A 26,558-nucleotide genomic window follows, 5' to 3' on the forward strand; every position below is an offset into this window, starting at 1 on the left:
TAAAGCTGTAAATGCCATTGCACCTTCTTATTTATGTGACCTGTTAAAAACACACAACCCTGTCAGAGCACTTTGGTCTGCTGACCAAAACTTTCTGGAGGTTCCCAGGTCCAGGTTCAAACAATGGGGTGACCGTTCTTTTGCAGTAGCAGGTCCTAAGTTGTAGAATTACCTCCTGAACTGAGATCCATTAATAGTTTGCCTCTGTTTAAAGCTAAGTTAAAAACGTACTTGTTCAGGGCAGCTTTTTGCACATAATTGCTTTGACACTTTTTTGTTTATTTTTATTCTATTTGGATGCTCTTATTATGCTTTTATGTGTGTTTTTCGTACTGTTCTTTTTATTTTTTCTTCAGTTGGTGCTATTGGAAAGCACTTTGGTTCAGTGAAAACTGTTGTAAAGTGCTATAGAAATAAAACTTGATTGATTGATTGAAAACTTGATTGTTGTCCTTACCGTGTGGCTGAACACCACACACTGTACGACCAACACTGGTAGATCTATGATTTTTTATCTTCACGTGTGTGGTGTCTCAGGTTTTGGAAACTTAAAGATAATTTTAAAATCCTGTCGTTTGAACCAGGCTTTAGTGTCAAAAACTGAACATCCAAACAGAACCACACTTACTGTCAAAAACTCTTCCTAATAAGATGTAAATGTGCCATTTTCAACTGTTATGGAAGACAAACTGTTCACATCTTTATGAAACCAATATTAATACAAGAATGGAATCTGAGTTTTAGGTCATAATCTGCCTGCACACGCACCTGCCAAATAAGCATGAATCCACTTGACTTTTACTTATGGATTCATCCTTAAACTTGTCCTCCATCATCACAAGACTTTTTGCTCCCCCAATCAACAATTTCGGTCAGACGTCTTCTTTTTAAAATTAAGAAGTCCAAAAAGATCAAACAAATATGCAGAAACTTAGAAAACAATGCCAGAAAGCGTCATCTGCAAAGTCACAATCAGTAAACCCTTCCTTGCAAACAGAAGCACCTAAGCTGCTGGTTTCTTCAATCCTATCCAGCACCCAGTCCATGTTCATAAGAAAGTTGTGTTGCATGTATGAGGAAAATAATCAATCACAACAAAATAGGTGATGATGAGGTTGAAACACACCGTTGAGTTTAAAAAAAAAAAAAAACAATATGAATGAAAAGTGCTCAGGCTTTCAATGAATTTCAGCTAATCCGAAAGATTTTTGGCATTTTAATATTTATTCATTCATTTTCTGCCCTCAAACTCTTCCTGGGGGATCCTGAGGTATTCTCAAGTCATCTGGGAAATATAATCTCTCCAGTATGTCCTGGGTCTTCCTTGTGGCCTCTTCGCAGTTGGACATGCCTGAAAGGCCATCCTAGGGTGAAGAAGAGGGGCCAGATGTACAACTCCTCCTCAGCTGGCTTCTTTCAATGCAGAGAAACAGCGGCTCTGCTCTGAGACACGGCTCTCCTCTGAGACCATCCTGTATACTCGAGCTTCTCACCGTCAGAGGAATCTCATTTATACCACTTGTATGTATGATCATGACCATAGGTGAATATTCTAGCGGAAATTGACTGTTAAATCGCGAGTCTCACCATCTGGCTCAGCTTCTTGTTCCCCATGACTGTCCGGTACAGTGTCTGCAGAACATCAGAAGCAGCTCCAATCTGACTGTCGAGCTACCACTGCACATTTTTTATTATTATGCAGAGAAAATGCTAACTAATCAGTCTAAAATCGTGAGGAAAAAAATAGATTTGATGGAACCAAACGTGAATCTCATATTTACTTTTTACAAACACATTTTTTTTTTCACGTACTTTTTTAGACTTTAATTACTGATCTCTGCAAACTGAAGGCTTAAAACCAAAATAATTAGACATGCAGCGTTACATGTTGATGCGGGTGTGCACACCTCCACTAGTTCCTAATGTTTTCCTAACTCACTTATGTGCTTCACTGAGTCTCAGAGAAATCAGATTACTCCCCCCCTCCCCCCCCATAAATCTATCTTCTATCTGGTTACAACTTCCATCTGCACTTTGCGACGGCAGCTGTGAACGCAGACGTCACGTCCACACCCGCGATCAGCTGCCTGGATCTCTGAGGTTATGACCGTCTGCTGCCGTGCTGTCCGTTGTGAGATGTTTATCGCTGTGCCGTAGGTCTCATTGTGCCTTTGTGTTGTCTGCAGTGTGTCGCTACGCCTGCCACAGGAAGTGTTGCTCCAAAATGACCACAAAGTGCAGCAAAAAGGTAGGAAGAGATGTTTGGGTTCTCTTTGGAGATGATAAAACACACTGACTGATTTTAATTCAATTTGCTCATTTGATTTTCTTTGGGGCTTGATGTTCTAGAATGTAGCTGAGTAAGATATTAAGTGTTTTATTTACCTATTTCCCTTTTCCTCTCGAGCCTTTACAAATAAAAAAAGAAAAATTAATGAAAAATATTAAAAAATGCCTTTAAAATGTTTAAATCGCATTGGCTGCAACATACGTCATTATGCAAAACCTCACTTAACTGTAAATTGAAAGTGTTTTTTTTTTTTTGGTCCTTTGTCTTCTTTTTCTTCCTGGATTTTAACATTTAGGCCAGTGATTCCCAAGGTGTGGGCTGTGAAGTTACTGTTAGTGTTCCACGAGTGGTCAGCAAATAAATAAGTGTCTTTGACTTTGAATAAAATTTAAAAAATTTCTGATTATTTTTAAAATGTAATCAGAACTAATGGGGCAGCGCAGTGTCATATGGAGGCGGGCGCTAAAGGGGTAAAATGTGATGCATATGACGTAATTTCTCTACTTCCGGGATACAAACCACAGCATTTTCAGTGGGGGTTTGGGAAAATTACACGCAAACAAAGTGAAAATGCAGTGGAAAAATGGACATGTGTTGCAGTTTCTTTATGATCCGGAGTACAAACGTGTCGAGGTGGTTTTGCAGGCGAGAGAATGTAGCTACTCTGGTTAGCACTTACAGACACAATATTTCCTACCTCCTCGCCTTTTCTTCTCCACCGGGAACCAAAAAATAATAATACTTTTTGTGCCTGCTTCAGTGATTGCAGCCAAAAACAAAACAGTACACCATTTATCCGTGTGAAGTGTGTATACTGTGTATTAAATGGAGGTCCCCATAAGTGGTCAAATCCCACAATATCATGGAGGGTTCAAACAAGACTACGGTCTCCTATAAAACAAAACTATAGCATTAAAATTGTTATTCTTTATCTGACCTGGTTTAACATGTATACACACACATACTCACTTCATCTTCGCTCCATGATCAGAGAGGCGACAAAGAGCTACAGGAGGAAGCTGGAGGACCAGCTGCAGCAGAATAACATCAGGGGAGTCTGGTGAGGCCTAAAAACTATCTCTGGTTACAAGGAGCCCCACGCCCAGGCTGCAGGGGATCTGCAGTGGGTGAATGACCTGTACCTGCTTTTCAACAGGTTTGATCAGTCACCTACCCCTTTCCCAGCTCAGACATCCCTGATGCAAACCCCCTCATCTGTGCCCCCTAGTAAACTGCCCCACCCCCCTTTCTGCCTCTGTCTCCCAGCTCACATCCACTCCCTGCTGCTCCTCCTACCGATAGTCCCACCACTCCACCCTCACCCTCCATCACTCAGCATCCCTGCCTGACCCTCTCAACAAGCCAGGTGAGAAATGAGCTCAGGAAGATCAAGTTGAAGTAGGCAGGTCCTGACAGCATCAGCTCCAGGCTCCTCAAATCCTGTGCAGACCAGCTGTGCAGGATAGTGGTGCACATCTTTAACATGAGCCTGAAACTTGGGAGAGTGCCTCAGCTGTGGAAAACCTGCTGTGTGGTACCAGTTCAGAAGAAAAGGTCGTTACACCTGGAGGACTTCAGGCTTCAGCTTCAGGCTGGTGGCACTGACATCGCACCTGATGAAGACCCTGGCAAGGCCGGTCCTTGGACATCCCCACCCCCTGGTAAATCATTGATGGCTCCACTTCAGTTTGCATACCAGCCTGGCATCGGAATGGACGATGCTGTCATCTACCTCCAACATAGAGCTCTCACCTGGAAAAGCCTGGAAGCATTTTGAGCATCATGTTTTTGATTTCTTCAGTACCAAACACCCGGTGCTGCTGAGGGACAAGCTGGAGAACACAGGTGTGGACCAACACCTTTCATCTTGTATCATGGACTACCTCACAGAATGACCACAGAGCTCAGGACTGTCTCTGACATGGCCGTCTGTAGCATGGGGGCCCAGCAAGGAACTGTCTTGGCTCCTTTTCTTTTCACCCTCAACACTGCAGACTTCATGTACAACTCTGCAAACTGTCACCTGCAAAAGTTCTCTGATGACTCTGCAGTTATCAGCTTCATCATTGACGAGGATGACAAAGAGTACAGAGAGGTGACCCAGGATTTTGTGGACTGGTGTCAGCTGAATCGCCTCCACATCAATGCAGGGAAAACCAAAGAGCTGGTGATGGATTTTCACAGGTACAGGCGTGCTCTACTGACACCAGTGAAGATCCAGGGAATGGATATTGAGATAGTGGACTCTTATAAGTACCTGGGTGTTTACCTAAACATTAAACTGGACTGGTCAAACAACTGTACTGCACCAGAGCAGACTCTACCTGCTGAGGTGACTCAGGTCCTTTGGAGTGCAGGGGACGTTCCTGAGGACCTTCTTTGATCCTGTAGTGGCATCACCCATTTTCTATGGAGCAGTCTGCTGGAGCAGCAGCATCACAAGTGTGGAGAGGAAGAGACTGGAAGTCCCCTCGATTCAGTGCAGGAGGTGGGAGAAAGGAGGATGATAGCTAAGCTGTCATCCCTGCTGGAGAACGCCTCCCACCCCATGTGTGACACCCTGACTGCACTGGAAAGCTCCTTCAGTGACGGACTGCTCCACCCAAAGTGTATGAAGGAGCAAAACCGCAGGTCCATCTTTCCTGCTGCTGTCATACTCCGCAACCAGCACTGTTCCCAGTAGACCACTCAGACCATTAAAGTAACAATCGTCTTTCTCATATGCAGTAATTAATACTTATACATTCTTGTGCAATAATACTTGTGCAGTCATGTACAGTATTACTTGATTATTCATGTGCAATATTAGTAAGCATTAATTTTAACTGAGTTTTTTCTGCCTGTAAATAGTGTATTTACTGTATATATTTTTGTTATTCCTGTACATTACTTGCGTTCCGTGTGTTTTGGTACTTATTTCTCTTACCTATTACGGAGCATACTTTGTACATTTGTTCTGTAACTATCCCTTTACTGTTGTAACATTGCAAATTTCCCCATCACCAGGCCTAATAAAGGAGTATCTTGTCTTGTCTTGTCTCATGTATCAAACAAAGCTGTGATTAAAGATTTGGGTGGGACTCTAAAGATTTTCAGAATTCAGTATGTTCCACAGCATTCTTAAGTTTGGGAACATCTGCTTTTGGCATTTCTGTAAAAGATGTTAAAATGTTATTCAGATTACCACGTAATCAGTTTTAATTGTTCTCCATTATTTTCTCTTATTTCACAGGATATTGCTGCAGCATCTGTCCAAACATAAAGCTACAGTTTTCAGCTTTGATAAATTAGATTATTGTCAAAAATCAATTGATGCTTTTAAGTCAGTTTCATCAGATTGTGCTGGTTGCGATTGGAGAAACTGTGCATAGTGCAACTTTTATCTGTTGCATCACAGCTTCTGCACGTTCTTGGCGGAATGGAACAGAGAGGATTTTCTTAAAAACATGTGGAAAACACTGTCTCCGAAGCCAAATGCCAGACTTGAGCCTAGATTTGATAAATTTCATCTAATGAAAACCCTTCTATTAGTGTAAATGTAACATTTTAAAAAAGGTGCAGCCTTTGCTCTGGTGATCAATTGCAATCTTATGTCCAGCTTTTGCATGTATGTGTTGTATGTAGATGTTCTCTGCCACTATCAGGACAAACATATTTATCTGAATCAGTTGGGGTGTCTGCTACATTTCTATAAGTAATAGAACTGGGTATCAGTTTGATTCCAGTTCTTAAGATTCAGAATTGATTATTTCAAGTCGATTTGGGTTAGTGTTATTAAAACCGTTTTTGAGCTGTTAACTAATTGTCTAGTTATGCAGCATATTAATACTAGTATTATATTGACATTTGACAGCAAATTAATGAAGTATTGGTAGTTAATAATGATGGCTATAAGACTGACGGCACAGATTGTGGAGCTACTTCTAAATCAGAACCTGCGGGTTCACAATCAGTGTAGAGAAACGATCATTTTCACATCCTCGGAAACAATGGAACAGCCCAACTGTAGTGTCATTTCTTCAGCGACGCTGTTCCAACACTGGCGTGAAGTGCATGTGTATATGCATATATATATATAAATCTTTGGATGTATGAATCGATCTGTGGGATTTAAAATGAGAATCAATTAAAAATCAGCGAATCGATCTTTTCAACCCAATAAGTAACACTGTAAAAAAAAAAAAAAAAAACTACTGCATATGCATGTGCATATCATAAACAGCACTGACATTTTGATAATTATGCATGACAAAATATCTTGCACGAGTTTGCACAAAGAGGTCTAGGGATGGGTATCGGGAACCGGTTCTTTTCGGGTATTGTGAAGAAATGATTAGATCTACCGACATCAATAGCCTTTTTGCTTAACGATTCCCTTATCGGTCCTTCAGAGTTGTTTTGAGGGTGTTTGTCTGGAAAATGTTCATTTCTCTCCATTGATTACAGACCCTTTAGCGGGTCTGTAATGAACCGTTTCTGCAACGCGGCTTTGCTTTGAACCTTGAACCAACAAAGGCAGTGCTTCAATCTGCTGCTTCGTTGGTTCATTGTTTCGCTTCTCTTCAGAAGTGGCAACTCCACTTCTTATCCCCTCTCAAAGCCATTACAGTGTCAATTGTGAGTCACTTTTGTGCTGATTGAAGTGACTAACTGTGACTCCTGTCTTGTTGTGAGAATGAAATGAGAATCGTCCTCCGTTCCTTTGCTCCAAACGCTGCGCCACTCTCTGCTGAGTCAAGTCCGCTCGGAATTTATAGTTTAAAAGCGAATCGCCGTTTAAATCAAATTACACCTCTTTCCAAATGTTGTAATACAAACAATAAACTGCAGTTGATCAAAATGTTTTTTTCCTCCCAAAATGAGATGTCCTGCACTGACATGCAGCAGCACAATGTGTGGCTGCAGACCTGCAGACTCCAGCAGCCAGCTGAGTTCAGCTCATGGAGAAACTTTTATGCCATTAATGTCTGAAAGGAAACACTTTTGTCAAAAACTACAGATTTTGTTTATTTCTATTTATGTCCAGAGATCAAAGATACAGTGACCATTTCATATTTATTTACTTTAAGACTCAATAAAATGTTGTTGACATCAAAACCCTGTAAAGCCTATTTGTAGTACACAGAAAATTCACCGAGGTATCAATAAGGGAATCGTTAAGGAATCTGATTGATAAGCGGAATCGATAATGGTATCGATATCGATAAAATCTTATCAATACCCATCCTTAGAAAGGTCATAGTTCAAGGTTGCAAAGGTCACATGTGACGACTTCATTGTAATTCTTGTTTTGGATGTTTTGGTTTTTGTGTGCTAGTATGATCCGGAGCTGTCATCACGCCAGTTTGGAGTGGAGCTGTCTCGCCTGACCAGCGAGGAGCGCACGGTGCCCCAGGTGGTCGAGAAACTCATCAACTACATTGAGATGCACGGCCTTTACACAGAAGGAATCTACAGGAAGTCTGGCTCCACCAATAAGATCAAAGAATTGCGTCAGGGTCTGGACACAGGTAAGTATGTATGTGGAGCAGGAAGAGTTGGAGAACATACATTATTATTATAATTTTTTTGCATCTCAGTTAAATAATAATTTATTGGACCACCAGATTTTAAAGCTGTACGGCCTTTCAGATTTCACAAAATGTAGTTTCTACTGAAATCCAAGCATTATAATGTACATTTATTTTTTGTGACATTTTGCAAAATTACAGCTCATTTATCAGGTCTCGTAATATTACATGCATGTGCTAGTTTGTGCAAGTATTATTCGATCGGTGCATGTAATTTTATACTCCACTAGCACTGGTGCAAGTAACTTTATCCAAGTTTTATCAACTATAAGCACCAGTAGAATGAACCAATAAAGGAATAAATAAGGAAAAAAAAACAATTTCCAGTGTGTTGTCTTCGTCTTCCCTGCATTTTTACTCTCACACATAGAGCGAGTTGCTGTGGCGATTTGTTCGTGCGCACGTGAAAAAAAAACTGTCTGGCTGCAGGCTGTTAGTTCCTCGCTCTCCGCTCAAACTCTCTCATCACTGTGTTAAAAAAGGACACAAGTCCTGCTCACTGACTGATTACCAGAGACAGGACATGTCCACATGAAGTATGGCTCCAGATATCTCCACATTTACTCACGGACAGTTTGTTCGTACGCACGCATCTCGCGGTCACAGGAGGAAAGATAAACTATAACAGAATTCAGAGCGCAGACCTACAGCTTAGCACAAGATCAAATATAAACTAGAAGAGAAATCAGAGTGCACAGTGTGTCTGCAGCCAAACTGTGCACTCTGATTCCTCTGAGCAGAGAACCTGCAGGCTGCGTTCTCACCTCCTGTCTGCCCCCTGCTGCGTGCACCTGATGCAGAAATTCCTGCGTCGTCATGACGCCACAGGAAGAAGCAACTCGAAGTGGGCCCGGTGTGAAAGTGACTAAAGTGACTTTTGGTTGTGCAAGTAACTTTTTTGGTGCAAGTAATTTTTTTGTTACTAGCACCAGTGCAAGTAGGTTAAAAAATGTATTTCGACCCCTGTTTATAGTGAATATTGTTTTTTGGTTCTTATGAGATCGTGCAGACGGACTGCAGGAGGACATGCATGTGTGCATGTTTGAGGTTTTGGGATTACCTGTGACCTGACCCACTTGATTGATGCACGTTCATAGGGCGTGCGCACGCCAACATCCATAAGATGTCTTGTAAATGGCTTCAGAGGTGTTATCTTGTTTCACAAACAGCAGTTTTAGATTTAGAAGTATTTATTTCTCACTACATTTACAAAATATATCCATCCATCCATTTTCTATACCCACTTACTCCAGTTAAGGGTCACAGGGGGGCTGGAGCCTATCTCAACAATCATAGGGAGGAAGCCAGAGCACCCGGAGGGAACACATGCAAACATGGGGAGAACATGTAAACTCCACACAGAAAGGCCCCAGGTGGGAATCGAACCCACAACCTTCTTGCTGTGAGGCAACACTGCTAACCACCAAGCTACCATGCTGTCTTACAAAATACTGTATATGAAAAGCATATTAGATTCATATAGAAATAAGCTGTTTAGGGCTGCAGCTATTGATTATTTTAGTAATCAAGTATTCTGTTGATTATTCTAAAAGATAAAAAGTAATTTTTAAATATCAATAGTCCAGGGCTCTCCCGAAGCAATGGCACAATGTCGCTGCACCAAAGTCTTGACATTTTGCTGAAATGGAGATGAGATGTGGCTTTCTGTTTTTTTTCCTCAACTTCTAAAATTTAACCATTTTTGAGGTTTTGTTGTTGTTGTTGTTTTTGGTGGACTGGGTCCCTACATTAATTTATTATTATTATTTTTTTTTTATCCCTCTTTCTCTGCAATTCAGCAGATGCATTTCAGCTGGAGGTTGAACATGTAAGCCTCACAGTCATTTTTTTAAAATTATTATTATATTATTTAGGTTACGGTGTTTGTGAAGCGTTGTGTGTTGCCCAAAAAAGCATAAATTAAAAAGCGAAACACTCAGTGCGAGTCTGAGCAAAACACAGAAGAAAGAGTGGACTTCTGCTGAGAGGATCTTTCACAAACTGTTTGTCAGTGTGGCCAGGATGGAGCTGTGACTTGCTTGGTGTGAGTGCTGACAGACCTCACAGTGGGCAGAGAGAGACAGCAGCCGGCTGCCAGGTGAATAGTCACTCCCCAGGTAGAGCGGACCGTGTTTTTTTTTTCCTTAAATAGACAATCACAGTGCTTTGCTTTAAATGCGCAGTCTGTCTATTTCAGATGATCAGCGTGGACCGTCTTTCTCTTAAAAGGCTTGTGTGACTGTGTCGCGTTGGAAAGCTGTAGCCTTTCGCGCTAAATTGATTAGCGTTTATGCGGCATGCTCTAGTCTTCGTCTGTGCTTTTTCTGGGGACGCTACAGCGCCACATACAGGCCTGGCATATGTCCTACAACTTTAAATGGAGCTTCTAGGCACAGAATTTTCCTCAAACATTTTTTGCTATCGAATTATTCGAGTTACTCGATTAATGGTTTCAGCCCAAAAGCTGTTTTAGAGCGTTTTCCATCAAATGACATCACACTGCCTTTCTTTACTCCATTTGGCAGTTACCGTGTGCTTCCTGGCATGCCTCACGCAGATCCGGGGAAGCTCCTACACAATCTGTTATCACTAACAAATGTAGGTCATGGTGTCTGATCATTTGAATTTCTCCCCTTCAGGGGATGAAATTCGATATCGTTTCCAGACAGTGAAAATTTGGGTCATATTTGCAATATGATATTATGAATCCTTATTTAAATGCGAAGGATTAAAATTATAGTGGTAAAGAAAATTATTTTTATGACTTAAATCTTAAAAAACCCAGTCCATACAGCTTTAAGGCACCTTTTTTTTCTTTACTGTTTTTGGATAATCCTGCAAACAGTCAAAAGATGGGTTTGAATATTCCTTTGCTAGATGTCAGTACTGTGATACTGGACGACTACAACATCCATGTCATTGCCAGCGTACTCAAACAGTGGCTGCGTGACCTGCCCAGTCCTCTCATGACCTTTGAACTTTACGAGGAGTTCCTTAGGGCTATGGGTAAGCATGTAATTCAGCTCTTATTGCTTCTAACAGACGCATTTTTTTCAGCAGGTTGTTTAAAGTTGTTTTTTTGTTTGTTTGTTTTTTAATTGTTCAGGTCAACCAGACAACCGTGAGGTGATCCGAGGGGTGTATTCTGTGATCGACCAGCTTAGCAGGACCCACCTCAGCACACTGGAACGCCTCATCTTCCATTTAGTCAGGTCAGTGAAGGGATACGAAGGATCATCCAAGCAAAAGTGTGTTTCACATATTGAATCTGGAATGTAGGGTTTGTCATGTTGGAGGTAGTTATGTCAGATCCCCCCAAGGTTATCAGAAATGCTGGATTATTCAGAAGGTTCATATCATCATGGCTTTATCTTGTGTCACTATTGGTAACATCCGGTGATTAATCTCTGTTTTCTTCATCATCTTACCTTGAAAATTCTGCTACAGAAATCAGTTCATCTTTTCTCATAGATTGATGATGAGATGACCATCAGCGGTGCAAAAGGCTGGTGACTCCAGCACCTTTCTTATTGCTGTCGTTTGTATTTCTGTAATACTGTTGCATCTGCAGGGTGCCACATGATTTTGTGGATTAGGACTTCACCATGATTGTATTGTGTTACAGGATCACCCTGCAGGAGGAGACGAACAGGATGTCAGCTAACGCCCTCGCCATCGTCTTCGCTCCCTGCATTCTTCGCTGCCCTGATACCATTGACCCACTGCAGAGTGTCCAAGACATCAGCAAAACCACTGCGTACGTCCATCCTGTTTAAGTATTCATTGCCGTTTCCCTCAATAACTTCTGCTCACCTGCCAAGGACCCGTAAATAGCGACACTGACTTCACAGACATGCTACTACAAAAATTATATTGCATCATAGCCAGTACTGCAAAGGGACTGCAGATGTTGTGCAGAGCAGGTGTCAGAATCTCTGACTTCTTCTTAGTGACTTCTGGTGTTCCTCAGGGATGGGTTCTGGCTCCTACAGTGTTCAGTATTTGTATTGACTAGGTGTTTGGTAGTGTTGTGGACACTGGCACCTTAGGTGCCTTTGTCAAATGGTTTACTGACATCAACTTTGTGGAATAAACACCTAGCTGTGTTTGTGATTTTCCTGAGTCAAGATCCAAGCTTTCAGTGACAACCTGGTTTTGACCACCATGTACGCCATGAAGGTGTTGAACTTGTTGAGACATTCACTTATCTTGTCATTGGCATTCATGTCTCTGGGTCCTTGGCCTTTCAGATTGAGGGACACATGGAAGGAGTTTATGGAGTCATGAGGTTGTTGGACAGCGGTGTTTGGGGATGACGATATCTTTGCAGGGGAATGATGGTCTACCCTTTTAGAGTCCTAGTGCTTTCTGTCCGACTGTATGGCTGTGAGACTTGGATGGTCACCAGTTTGATCGGGATCTGATCTGGATTGTGTATTTTGTGGACATTTGAATTTAATATTGAAAAGCCCATTTGATGTACATTTTGCATGATATCTCAATCAAAAGTGCCTCAATCACTCTCATTTTTCTGTCATGGATTTACTTACACCACCAAAATTGGATGGAGGTTCCAGTTTTATGCCTGTTTGTTTACCTTCCAGTTATCAGTCAGAAACCAAGTGCCAAAAAGCAGCATTGACAAATTGTGCATAGCAGAGAGAACCAGTGCTCTGTGAAAATTATCTGCAAAAAAATTCAGAAACCAAAATTTATAAACAAAACCTGACAACACCACAAAAAAACTTCTTTTCAAGTGCATGAACGAAATACATACTCCTGGCATTTGTTTACATCTAACTTAGCTTATGAATAATCACTTCTAACAGGATTTTGACCTTGAAAGTTTTTTCAAGGTAAAAGTTTGTGGAATTACAAACTAGTGTTGGTGGAGGTTTTTGCTCTATAAGTTTTATTCAAGCTGTGTTCATGGAATGTATGCCGAGGCGTTAAAAGTATGATGAATATACTGTTGTACGTCTAGTAAGTTATGGGTAAATTTTGTATTAAGTTAAGCGCACGTTGAAGCACAATGGTATATGTCATAGGACAGCGAGATCGTCAAAAAAATTTTGTTCATGAACAATATTTTCAACTCATACCAGCAAATGGCTCAAATATCCCACATACGCAGACCATAACTTTTAGTTAAGTTATGAGATTGTTGACACACATTACTTATAAGTTAGTTCTTGCCTTAGTGGATCATGGGATTTATTTTCATTGCATGTAGAATGCTGAAGAGTCGACTGATGTCTGTGGTAAACACTGGCGTGAATGAATGAGGCACTGTGACTCTCAACTTTAAAATAAGTTAATGGTCTGGTGGCACAAAAGCGCCGACATTCTCTGGTTCAGGTTGACAAACGCATCGAGAGCAGACAAACACTGAGGGACTTCTTCGAAAACACCAAGTTTCTTCAGCCACGACACGGAACTGAAGTATTTTCAGACGTTTTTCAAAATCAATGATGCTTTATACGTTTTCGTCAGGCTGTGATGATGAATCCGACTGAAATGACATAATAGGTAAGATTAAGACTTTATATTTACTCTGTGTTTCAATGGTTTTAATATTTGAAATAGTCTGAACTGTTTGCATGAGGACTGCAGCTTTTACTTTAGCTGTAAAATGGTACAGTACAGGTCAGTTATCTTGGTACCTCTTCCTAGTGTACTGTTCCGACCCGGACAGCTCGGTGGAAACGGGGATGCACATCGGCATATGCTGGCTAAATCGTCAAGGTGTGACAGGCCCATTACTGATCAATATGATCTGTTGCTCAAATCTGCAGCCATGTTTGTATTAGACATATTATGGTAAATATGTTTTTGGGGCTATATTCCCAATCTAATTTTGTTTTCTCTGCCACTCACACACACACAGAGGAGTGATTACAATAACCTGCTCACACAGCAGCACACGAATGTGATAAAATGTCACTTGATAGATTTAAAATCATAAAATCTAAATTTCACCAGTATTGACATGTTTTAAATTTTACCAGGATCTGACATGGTTTTAATTTATGTCCACTATAGATGTGTGGAGCTTATCATCAACGAGCAGATGAGTAAGTACAAGGCTCGTCTGAAGGACATCAGCAGTCTGGAGTTTGCCGAAAGCAAAGCCAAGAGCAGACTGACCCACATCAGGAGGTCCATGGTAAGACCAGACTGCAGCTGCTGTCACTCATCAGCCTCTGGATGCCTCTCAGTCGGCGGGGCTTTGATGCTCATTTCTAGATTCTATGCATAAATTATTTTCTCATGTTTTTTTTTCTCTACTTGTTTGTCGCACTCATTTATATGGTGACACAGCAGTGATGGGCTCTGTGAGCTGCTGGCATGGCTCTTCCGTAGCCATGGCAGGACTTCATTCCCATGTTTCCTTTTGTCTTTCATCAATTAAATTTGCACAAGTAAAATTAAATAAACAAATAACATTAAAAACAGAGGAAATGTACATGTGGGAGTCCACCTTAAAAATCAACACAGGAGCTTCTCTGCATTCAAGTTGCCGCTGTTGGAATGTTGGTTTCTGTAGAACGTACAGGCAGTTTAATAAAAAATTAAGATGCTTATTTACGGTCGGCTCCTTTTCTCTGATACCAGCCGCAATCATCAGAAGGAGTTCATCACTCTGTGCTGCTTTGCACCAGGTGCAAGATAAAGCCCCATGTGTTCATTTTAATGGTGACACTGTGTGGAGGCCTTCAGTGGCACAAAACAACCCCCAAACGTGACCACGTAATGACACTGATTTGGTGAATCTGCATGAAATTTTTAAACAGCTCAAAAATTTCACCCTGATTTCAAAACTGGTGCTGATGACGGTCGTAATTACTGTGTACACCAAGTTTGTTCAAGATTGACAAAACATGGATCAAGATGTTATTATGATGCTTCAAAACACGCCCGAATTTGCTATTCGAGATGAAGCGGGAAGGAACGGCCGTCTGTGGAATAGGGGTATAAGAAACTATGTCCCGGCTAAAGCTTTGCTGCAGAAAATGATTTCATTCAATACGTATCTCACTTTTACAAAAAAATTGAACTGTACAAATATGAGGAAACATCAGAAGAAGTCAACGTGCAGCAGAATATGGTAAATAACATTTAACCAATTTTTTTAAAAACACTACATTGCATTTTACAGCACCGTCAATAAGGAGCACCTCCACATGTGCTTTAGTGAACCTTGACAACGACTGATCAGGACATTTCTGTTGGTTCATGTGTGACTCCCGTATCTCCTAAACTGATGATCAGCTATTTCTAAACTTTCCTTCAGCCTAACCTGTCCTTCCTTCCTCCCCCCCCCCACCCCCCCTTCCAGAAACCCATATTAATTGCTGTTAGGTTTATGACCATAACCCGCACTGCCACCCCGGTATGTATGAACCCCCACTCCATGTGCCCGCCTACCTTTAGTCCTGTCCTTATTCATCAGTCTGTCTGTAGTGCTGTCAGTTAGTGCGTCTGCTCGACTTGATCCACCCAATCATACTGTCTGTTAAGTCCAATCACAGCACTTGTCACCTTTGGTCAGATTGTCTGCTCGATGTTGTACAGCTGTCTGACTAGTTTGTAGTTTCATCACTGTATTTCTGCCAGTCAGTTGACAGGATATTAACAGAATTATAGAATTACTCATACGATGCTCAAAATTAGCATGATTTTGTTTTGGCATTGTTCTTGTTTCCCCCTGCACAGCGAGGGAAAGAATATAATTTTTACGTCTGCCAATGATGTAATAAAATCACTTGTGTTTATTTGTCTGTCTGTTAGCAGGATTACGTCAAAAGTACATCACAGATTTTGATGAAACATTCAACACAGATAAATATTAGGCCATGGAAGACTCTGTTAAATTTAGTAGGTGATCAGGATCCAGATCCGGGTTCTGGATCAAATTTCAATTTATAGTATAGTTGTTGAAGGATTACGTCAAAACTACTTCGTGGATTTTGACGAAATTTTCAACACAAATACATATTCGGCCATGTAAGACTCCATTAAATTTTGGAAGTGATCTGGATCCAGATGCGGATTCTGGATCAGGTTTCACTTTATATAGGCTTTGAAGGATTACATCAGAAGTACTTCACAGATTCTCACCAAATTTGCACCACAGGTACATATTAGGCCAATGGAAGACTCCACTGAATGTTGTAGGTGACCTGGATCCGGATTAGCAGACGTCAGAAATCTCTGATTGCTCTTGTTTTCTTGTTATTTTAAAGATGCCACTGGTCTGACTAATTGTGTTGTTAGCTACACTCTGCTTATATTTGCTAAATGTGGAATCATGTCAGAAGATGTTCGGACTTCAGGCTACCATTGGTTTTATTGCCTATAGACTTGATAAAGAGTGCATTGAGACGTGTATGTCTCAGTGCACTTTGAGCCATGCTCATTTCATAGTTGATTTGGGCTTTAGAGTTTCTAAGTTGCAAAAAAACAACAAATATTTTAATTTTTGATGCAAATGTCTGCGACACCAAATATGCAACTGTGGCACAGTGTAGTATACTGACTATGTACAGGGCATCTGGAAAGTATTCACAGCACATCACTTTTTCCACATTTTGTAATGTTACAGTCTTATTCCAAGATGGAGTAAATTCATTTTTCCCCTCATAATTCTACTCACAACACCCCATAATAACAGCATAAAAAAGCTTTTTGAAATGTTTGCAAATTTATTAAAAAAAAGAAATCACAAGTACATAAGTATTCTACCCTTTGCTCAGTACTTTGTTGATGCACCTTTGGCAGCAATTACAGCCTCAAGTCTTCTTGAATATGATGCCACAAGCCTGGCACACCAATCTTTGGGCAGTTTTGTCCATTCTTCTTTGCAGCACCTCTCAAGCTCCATCAGGTTGGATGGGGAATGTCGGTACACAGCCATTTTCAGATCTTTCCAGAGATTTTCATTCGGATTCAGGTCCGGGCTCTCGCTGGGCCACTCAAGGACATTCACAGAGTTGTCCTGAAGCCACTCCTTTGACATCTTGGCTGTGTGGTTTGGGTCATTGTCCTGCTGACAGATGAACCATCGTCCCAGTCTGAGGTCAACAGCACTCTGGAGCAGGTTTTCATCCTGGATGTCTCTGTACATTGCTCCATCCATATTTTCCTCAATCCTGACTAGTCTCCCATTTCCTGCCACTGAAAAACATCCCCACAGCATGATGCTGCCACCACCATGCTTCACTGTAGGGATGGTGCCTGGTTTCCTCCAAACATGACGCCTGGCATTCACACCAAAGAGTTGAATCTTTGTCTCATCAGACCAGAGAATTTTGTGTCTCGTGGTCTGAGAGTCCTTCAGATGCCTTTTGCTGAGGAGTGGCTTCCGTCTGGCCACTCTACCATACAGGCCTGATTGATGGATTGCTGCAGAGATGGGTGTCATTGTATCAAATCTGCAACATCATGCAGTCTGCTGCTCTGACATTTTGCCAACAAACATGATATATGATCTTTCTCTGGTATGTGGACTTTCACATGACATTGACAGAATTTTTTGTCGGAGTGATACAAGCTGTTATTTAATGCAGACCCTGAGGATTTGTTCAGCAAATTTCAAAAGGGTTGCCAGCAAGTAATATGAACCAATAAATTGTGCATTATGCAATCTGCAGGAAAGAAGTGTTCTTTAATAGTTCTTAGTGCATGTTGAAGAAATCACCACCAAAAATGAATGTATTATATTCCTGAAAAAGATAGTGGCTTATTGTTACTGTTGCGTTGGATGTTGTTCTCAGTGTTTTGTTGTCTTTGGTTGCGGTTGTGAGTTTGTGTGACTGTAGGTTCAGTGACATCACTGACCGGTGTCTTTGTGTTTCTGCTTCACAGCTTAACATGCAGCCTAGCACAGCTAAAATAAAGGTAACACCGACCTGTGTGCGTGCGTGCGTGTGCACATATGTGTATAGTGACACTCAGCAGACCTCATAGTTCCTCAGCAGTGTTGTTGTGATCTGTGGTTGATACATTTTCAGTCAAATCATCCACCCGTTTCGATGAAGCGTCGGCTGTCTGTGCTGCATCACTGTCTACAACGAGCGCATAGATTATTGATCAGATCCTTTCTTTGTTCACGCCCACTCTGCCTGTGTGATTGTGTTTGTGTCTGCAGAACAAAGGCCGTGCTCGGCAAAGCGGCACACACATGTCTTCACCACCTCTGAGCCCAAGGGCGCCCCCTGCAGTTGATGGAGAAGGTGCGGGAGGAAGTGCGGGAGAGGATGCAGCAGAAGCCGGACTGAGCGACCAACAGCAGCTGGCCATGCAGCAGGAGGAGCGCATCCTCACCGAGCAGATTGAAAATCTGCAGAAAGAAAAGTACGTGAAAAGTTTTTAATGTGTCCCATTCACCTTATTGACGTATCCCATAATCCCTTGCATGCCAGAGAGTCGCTGCAGTCAACATATAGAGAATCAACACGATGACGGTTGTAAATTAATATTATACTACAAAAATGTATTTTTTATGCTTTTTGTCACGTTAATAAGAGACTGCACGCATGATACCCTGAAAACTAGTGCAGCAGATAAGTGAATATTTACCGAGGGATCCTTCAAATGGTATGCAAGCACCAATTTTGGCACATTTACTCCTTAGACATTACTCTTTTAAAAATGCAGAATGGCCACATGAACTTTCAATAGGCGGCCAAGTAGGGGTCAATTGAAGAATTACACAGGGGTCAAAATTAAAATATGCTCCAATCATATTGAAGTATTCCATATTATTTGTCTGATCATAAAGATTCCAAAAAGGTATAGTTTGGACTATCTGTGAATGAATGTTCTGGAGTTATGGGGTAAAAACAGCAAAAACACTGAGAAAGGTCAATTTCAGTTTGTGCAGGGGTCAAAAGTTAAAGTTGCTCCAATTTTGGTAAAAAGTGGTGCAAATTACTGGTTGAGCTAATAGGATTAATAAATGGAATAGTTTTAACTGTGTTGAATGTTTGGTTTGTAAAGTACAGGTTAAACAATGTCGGCATCCATTGGATTCTATGACATGTGACATATTCTACCCTGTAACATGATAACTAAGCATGATACATGATGCAAAGTATTCCTTTTTAAAACCATATTCACTCAACTAATAATTCGCATCACTTTTTACCAAAATTGGAGCAACTTTAACCTTTGACCCCTGTACAAATTGAAATTGACCTTTTTCACCATTCTTGCTGTTTTTACCCCATAACTCCAGAACATTCATTCACAGATAGTCCAAACTATACCTTTTTGGAATCTTTCATAAACACAACATCAGTTCCTGTTTATAAACAGGAACTAATGTGTACAATTTTAGGGTTTACAAACTTTTTTCATCGTTAAACTTTACCAGCAAAAAAATGTTAGCAGACTGAAAGTTAGAGGAACTAAATTTTGCCGAAGCTAATTGGTCCGCTGATGGTTTGCAAAGTTCTAAACCGCTAACAAAAATGTTAGCTTCACTAATTAGCAGTTAGCGGACTAGCGGAACTGTGCCCACCACTGCACATCGCTCACTCATTGCACTGCTGTTCTTAGGAGCATGATTTTAACTGATCACAACAAGCTCTTCATGAGTCCTTGGAGTAAACTGAAGCTGTTAAAAGATGCTTTGATGGGCCTTGCCACGCCATCAGCTAGGCAATGTGCGCCCATTGCCCACAGCCTCAGGAGGCGCAGTGGTGCTACAGATACTTGCCCTTGTTCTACTGGCAGGTGCTCAGATGGGGCATTGAACCACCCTCTCTGTGGGTTTTAGGCCGCTTTCTGTTGTCAGAGCTGGAAGTTGGTGTTTTGCATTCACAAGACCGTCGTTCTCCATTCAGGGTGGCTGGGTGTTCTTCTCTGTAGTGTAGCTTTTCTGGTAGTGCAGGATGCTGACTCTCAGGTTGCCTGTCCTCTTGCTTTATCTAGCAGTGGCTGAAAAACTGTTCATGGGACTCTTCCCATGACGATACACACGCTCAGGATGCTTTCTAACCCACGGCAAACTTTGTATACTGCTATAATTGTTGGTTTTGTCATGATTACCTATTTTACTTTGATGTCACTGACTTGGACCTTTGTTGTCCTGCAAATGTATTGGCATCACTAAGCACCTCTGATCAGCAACCTTCTGATTTCATGAGCTCTTCCTGAAATGTCTTTCAATCTCATAGGCCAAGTTCCCAGAGATGTGAATGTCACTGCTGAGATAAGTGAATTTTGGCACTTTCAGAAAGGAGAAATTGATTATAACGTGTACTCACACTCACCAATCCTTAAGGTGCCCGAGCAAGTTTGAGACCGAAGTCCAGTTTGTTTGATTCGTGTGAACACTCTGTTCTGTGTTCTGGCACAGAAACACACGCAAACCCCGCCTGGGCCCAGTTGAAGAGGTGGCCACAGACAATGGTTCAGTAGGACACACCCTGCCAGAGAACAGATCTCAGATGTCACATCAGTGATGCAACTGTTCAAACTAGCAATTAGTATATCATCATTATTATTATTACTACTTTGGTAATACAGTCTTCAATTCATTCAACAAAAACATGTCTGGTTTCTCACCTTATTGATGAACATGGGCCATGGTCAGCGAGAAAAGACGCTATTGTGGTCTGGGATTGTGCTCTTCCTCAAAACGAAAATCACGTCGCGATGAAGTAAATGTACACGAGCCGTGGAGTGCAGTGTGAGAACAGGTAGAGAAAGGTAGAAAATAACTCTGCCCACCGTGAGTACACTGATATACACATCTATCCTCAGTGTGTTTGATGGTAAATTACAAGGTTAAACACAAAAGCGACGGGGTTGACCAGGTTTCGTTTTCACACTGCTAACAGGGAGGAGCTGACATACGAGATGTTGATCTTGGAGCCGCGAGCGTCAGATGATGAGACTCCTGAATCTGAAGCTTCAATTGGCACAGCAGACAGCTCTGAAAATATTGCCAAGGAAATGCAGGGAGCCACCTTTGACCTCTCTGGTAAGTGTGTGTTTCTGTGTGTAGGTCTGACATGTAACAGAGGCTTTTCACCACCATGATGTTTAACACAATGTGCACCAAACTCTTTGACTTGGTGAGTCCTCTTGATGTCTCGCTGTCACACACCGTGCCGTGGTGTGGCGTGCTGCTGAACCATCATAATCCATGATCCACAGCACACGGCAAAACATTTTGAAATGTCCATAACTGATGGTAGCTCAATGGAATAAGTCATTGAACAACCAATAGAGGTGCATCTAAAAAAACAAAAATGCAATAACATGAAAAAGTTTTTATCAGATATTTCAGAAAGTGAAAACTTTACATATTCTGGACTCATTACATGTAAACTAAAATGTTTCAAGCAATTTTTTATTCAAAAATCTTGAACTTTTTCACAATATTAAAATTTTTTGAGATGCACATGTCTGTGGAGCTGGGTTTGATTCACATTCGCTGTCTGTGTCCTTGAACAAGACACTTCATGTGAATTGTCCCTTTGCACCCAGCTGTAAGTGGGTACCAGCCCTGGCTGGGGACGTAACCTGCGTTGCTGTGGCATCTCATACAGGGGGAGTCGTAACCTCTTATCTGCTTCATTTCCAGGGATACAGTTGTATGTAAAAGTTTGGGCACCCCTGATGATTTCCATGATTTTCCTTTATAAATATTTGGTTGTTTGGATCAGCAATTTCAGTTACATATATAATATAGCAGACAAACACAGTGATTTTTGAGAAGTGAGATGAAGTTTATAAGATTTACAAAAAGTGTGCAAATATTCTTTGAACAAAATTAGTCAGGTGCATAAATTTGGGCACCCCAACAGAAAAAAATACATCAATATTTAGTAGATCCTTCTTTTGCAGAAATAACAGCCTCTAAATGCTTCCTATAGCTTCCGATGAGAGTCTGGATTGTGGGTGAAGATATTTTGGACCATTCTTCTTTACAAAACATCTCCGGTTCAGTCAGGTTTGTTGGTTTCCAAGCATGGACAGCCTGCTTAAAATCGCACCACAGATTTTCAATAATATTCAGGTCTGGGGACTGAGATGGCCATTCCAGAACATTGTACTTGTTCCTCTGCATGAATGCCTTGAGCAGTGTTTAGGGTCATTGTCTTGTTGAAAGATCCAGCCCCAGTGCAACTTCAACTTTGTCACTGATTCATGAACATTGTTCTCAATAATCTGCTGATATTGATTGGAATCCATGTGACCTTCAACTTTAACAAGCTTCCCAGTACCTGCACTGGCCACACAGCCCCACAGCATGATGGAACCACCTCCAAATTTTACTGTAGGTAGCAAGTGTTTTTTTCTTGGAATGCTGTGTGATTTTTCTGACATGCATACCACCCCTTGTTATGTCCAAATAACTCAGTTTGTTTTTCATCAGTCCAAAGCACCTCATTCCAAAATGAAGCTGGCTTGTCCAAATGTGCTTTAGCATACCTCAAGTGACTGATTGTGGTGTGTACACAGAAAAGATTTCCTCTGCATTACAGCATCATACAACAGCTCTTTGTGCAAAGTGCACTGAACGATACACAGAGACACTATCTGCAGCAAGATCATGTTGTAGGTCTTTGGAGCAGGTCTGTGGATTGACTATGACTGTTCTCGCCATCCTTCTCTTCAGCTTATCTGAGATTTTTCTTGGCCTGCCACTTCAGGCCTTAACTAGTACTGTGCCTGTGGTCTTCCATTTCCTCACTATGCTCCTCACAGTGGAAACTGACAGCTGAAATCTCTTAGATAGCTTTTTGTATCCTTCCCCTAAACCATGATGTTGAACAATCTTTGTTTTCAGGTTATTTGAGAGTTGTTTAGAGGCTCCCATGTTGCCACTCATTCGAAGAGATGCAAAGAGGGGAAACTTTTGCAAATGGCCACCTTAAATACCCTTTCTCATGATTGGATTCACCTGTGTAAGGAGGTCAAGGGTCATTGTGCTTACCAAAGCAATTTTGTGTTCCAGTAATTAGTGCTAAATGTATTCAAATCAATAAAATGACAAGGGTGCCCAAATTTATGCACCTCCCTAATTTTGTTTAAATAATTATTGCACACTTTCTGTAAATACTAGAAATTTCATTTCACTTCTCAAATATCAGTGTGTTTGTCTGCTATATGATATATGTAACTGAAATTGCTGATCCAAACAACCAATGATTTATAAAGGAAAATCATGAAAATTATCAGAGGTGTCCAAACCTTTGTATACAACTGTATATATTAGTTTGCAACAATTAAACAACTGCAAATTATAAAGAAGACAATGTTCATACGGCCGAGAGTATTTTAGCACTGTGTTATATTTATTTCTCTGTGTGGAGCACTGCATCATTCATAGATGAGAGAAACTCTCTCTACTCCTTGACTGCGCAGATGGAGGCACATCGTAATTTGTACCCTCTGTTCTATGATTCTTCTACTTTACACTCCTGTATTACGTTAATCCGGCAGTACGTTACGTTGATTCGACAATATGGCATTGTGTCATCTTGTAGTGTATGACCAAATTAACAGTCTTATATCATGTCGTGTAAAATGGTTGTTCTGTCTTTGTCACTGCACAGAGCGAAGCACGTACCGCTCCAGAAAGTCTGAGGCCAAGGACAGACGAGCTCTGCATCGCCAGCCCGACTCCCAGGACTCGGCAGACTCCACGTCCACAGTCTCGTCCTCATACCATCCCTCTTCTTCTCTCTCCTCCAACACCTCTGGCTCTCCTTCTCCTCATTACAGATTCCGTTCCTCTTCTTCCGGGCCCCTGCTCACTTCCTGCGGTTTGGGAGCTCCACTAGCGGAGGTAGAGAGGGGGCACAGAGAGGGTAAAACTCGCCACCGAATCCGCCTGAGCCGCAGCTCACCGCGCGAGCCCTCCGGTGCCCACCGGCGGGAGTCGGACTTCAGCTCGACGCCACAGCAGCTGGTTCTGTATGGCAGCAATGAGTTTATGGTGTGATGCACAGGAGGGAGGAGTTACAACACTAACCGCCACCTACCCAAGTGCAGGAGGCCGTGCGAGAAAGGGAGGGGGGAGAATTCCGGGCTTGATGAGGCAGGACACAGGACGAGGTTTGTGACCGCTGTCACCTGCCGCCCCTCCTCAGGGCCCGCCTCCTCCTCCGTGGGTGCAGTCTGCTGCTGCAGGAGAACAAGAGACAAAGATGAGAGGAAATATGACAGAATAGAGTGAGAAGAGGAAGACTGCAGGTTCGAGTGAAAAGCAAAATGCTGGAGCAGAGTCACAATTCAGAATGGGTCAAAATACACAGGTGTGCTGTTGACCTTTGACCCCTGCTGGAAAATCAGGGGTCTCTCAGGACAGAGAAGTTGACAAGAGATTGAAAATCCACACCTGCAAAGCCAAATCTAAAGTGCCCCATCTTCATGTTTTTTGCATGTCTGCAGGTGTATAAATGTAGCCATAGCAACCGATCTGGTGACAGTTTGTAACCAGCGCCAAGCTAAGTTTGTTTTCCACGTTTACACACGACACAGCGGCCACAAGGCCGTAGCTTCTCCATGACACCTTTTCCTATGGCCTTTTGAAGAGACTACAGCAAAATGCTATGACTGTACGTGACATCATTATTGTTATTATTATTGTTATTATTATGTTCCACGGGGGGTGTACAGATAAAGACATTCGAGTGCTGCTGGTGGGTGGTTCGTTGTTTATTCGCCTCTTATACGTCAGAACTGTTTAGTGAGTTGTGTGAAGGTTCCATGTTGTTTGTGTGTTGGTTTGGTTGTTATTTGCTTCTTCTTCTTTTTTTTACTTTTCAGTGAACACAACACCATATAGCGTTGTCAGCCGTCACTGGGTTAGTAACCCAAGGTGTCAGTCGGCTATAAGTGTGTCTGCCTTTTTCCAGCCTGTTTTTGCTCCTGTTTTACTTACAAACATCAGTGTTATAAGGGCAGGACTTGAACTTTTTATATGTAAATTATAGGTGTTGTTATTGATATCAAAGATGTCATGTTTATTGTCATGGTAATAGATTATTTGTGTTTCCTTCTCTGTTTTTGTCTGAATTATGCTTTTTTTTTTTTTTTTTTTTTTTGCATGTGTGGACTCCTCACAGGAGAGGCATGCTTCCCTCCGAAAAAAGTCTCTGCAACAAACGTCAGACCGTCTAGCGACACTAATTTTAGTCCTGTTCCAGAACAAACCGTCCAAATATTGACCATCACCTCTGAGCCGTCGGATATCTCCTCATCTTTGTTACCGTGGTGAACAGTAGCTGTTCCATCCTCTTTTCTTCCGGCTGGGAAAAGTAGCATTGAACCTGCACAGAACCGTAGCATCGAACTCTGACTATCAACACGTTGACCATCCACACATTTCCACACGTTCTCCCTCTTTGTGTTGGCGCGCTATGAAAGACATTTGCAATGATGTCTCTGTATTCCAGCTGCAATATCGCCTCGCCTGCTGCATTTGTGGTCACAGACACAATCGGTGTTAAGCTTTTTGAAGCTGCACGCACTGTGCTCATCTCAGATTTCAATGCAAACCGTAGAGCTGTTTTTATAGGACAAAAAAGTTTGAGTTGTGTGTCGCAGAACAACACTGCTTCTGGTTAAATATGTGCAGGCTGATAAATGACAGGATGGTGTCTGTACATGTGGAGGATCACAGTTTGTCATTCTGAGGGGAAAAAAGGACAAAAAAGTGAATGTACTTGTCACTGGAAAGTGTGCTGTGCTTTCTCTGTTTTCATTTCTTTTTTATACACAGCGTATGTACTATTTATGATCATGCTTTGGGGTGTATATTGGTTTAAAAAAAATCTGTTATAAAAGGATATATTATCCTGTGTATGGTTTATTATCTACTATTACTAACCATAGCAACATTTTAACAGGCCTTGTGGTCTGTCATTTGTGCTACAAAAAAAAAAAAAGCATCGTCTCTGCTTATTAAAAAAAGCAAAACTGCAGCCAAACACAAGTGTGTCATGTGTTTTTTGACAGATGAAAAACACAAAAGCGCAGTATTTTTTACATGGACGTAGAGGAGAACCTGCTTCACACTATCTGTGTGTGTCCTCAGAGAAAACACTTCATCTGCATGGTCTCAGTCCAGTACTGGGGAAGTATCCTGTGATGGATTGACTGTCTTTGTTGACGGACTCTTACCTCATGCTGAGAAACAGATTCCACGTCAAAACTCGACGTGACTTGTGGCAGCCGTGGGGTTGCTCCATATGCATGTTACGTATGCAGTGTGGACGTTGTAACTTATTAACATGAGCGGTACAGCTGCTCTTCACTGATGCAGAAACTCAAACATCAAAACTCAGTTTGGTTAGGGTGCTATCTCACTGGCTGGGACTGTTGGAAACAAGCAACAGTTTCACAGTATCTCACTGAAGTGGCCACTCACAGCTGAAATGATGACACGTTTGCGCACAAAGTGTTCAACTCTATTATCCTGCTATTATCCATGTGAATAGATATAGTGGAAATGTCTGACTGTACCCAATAAGGACAAGATAAAATAAATAATACATTTAAACAAAAAAATGAAAAGTCGGTACACTGACAAGTCTTGTCGAAAGGTCTTTTTGGTCTTTTATACGACACAAATGCTGTTTTTACAACAACATAAAATAAAAACAACATAACAAAATAAATGAGTTGTGATGTGCACAGATCTGCGTATTTTACACGCGATTGTGCATCTGTCA

General features: G+C 41.5%; 1 protein-coding gene across 4 annotated transcripts in view; it reads left to right on the forward strand.

The window, feature by feature from the left end:
- The window catches only part of LOC117515396 (unconventional myosin-IXa-like), a 261,979-nt gene extending 236,213 nt beyond the window's left edge, over positions 1-25,766 (forward strand). For 2 of the 4 annotated variants that reach the window (XM_034175936.1, XM_034175937.1), the window contains 11 exons: positions 2,187-2,248; positions 7,608-7,800; positions 10,738-10,866; positions 10,967-11,072; positions 11,486-11,617; positions 13,903-14,026; positions 15,200-15,253; positions 17,740-17,760; positions 18,011-18,216; positions 20,709-20,851; positions 23,436-25,766. In XM_034175936.1, the coding sequence (XP_034031827.1) occupies positions 2,187-2,248; positions 7,608-7,800; positions 10,738-10,866; positions 10,967-11,072; positions 11,486-11,617; positions 13,903-14,026; positions 15,200-15,253; positions 17,740-17,760; positions 18,011-18,216; positions 20,709-20,851; positions 23,436-23,824 (1,559 nt within the window). In that variant the 3' untranslated portion in view covers positions 23,825-25,766. The remainder of the gene's footprint in view (positions 1-2,186; positions 2,249-7,607; positions 7,801-10,737; positions 10,867-10,966; positions 11,073-11,485; positions 11,618-13,902; positions 14,027-15,199; positions 15,254-17,739; positions 17,761-18,010; positions 18,217-20,708; positions 20,852-23,435) is intronic. The other 2 variants (XM_034175938.1, XM_034175939.1) reach the window with 2 other exon arrangements.
- Positions 25,767-26,558: the final 792 nt, after the last annotated feature.

The sequence above is a fragment of the Thalassophryne amazonica genome, chromosome 8 (assembly GCF_902500255.1).
Source record: "Thalassophryne amazonica chromosome 8, fThaAma1.1, whole genome shotgun sequence".
Classification (NCBI taxonomy): domain Eukaryota; kingdom Metazoa; phylum Chordata; class Actinopteri; order Batrachoidiformes; family Batrachoididae; genus Thalassophryne; species Thalassophryne amazonica.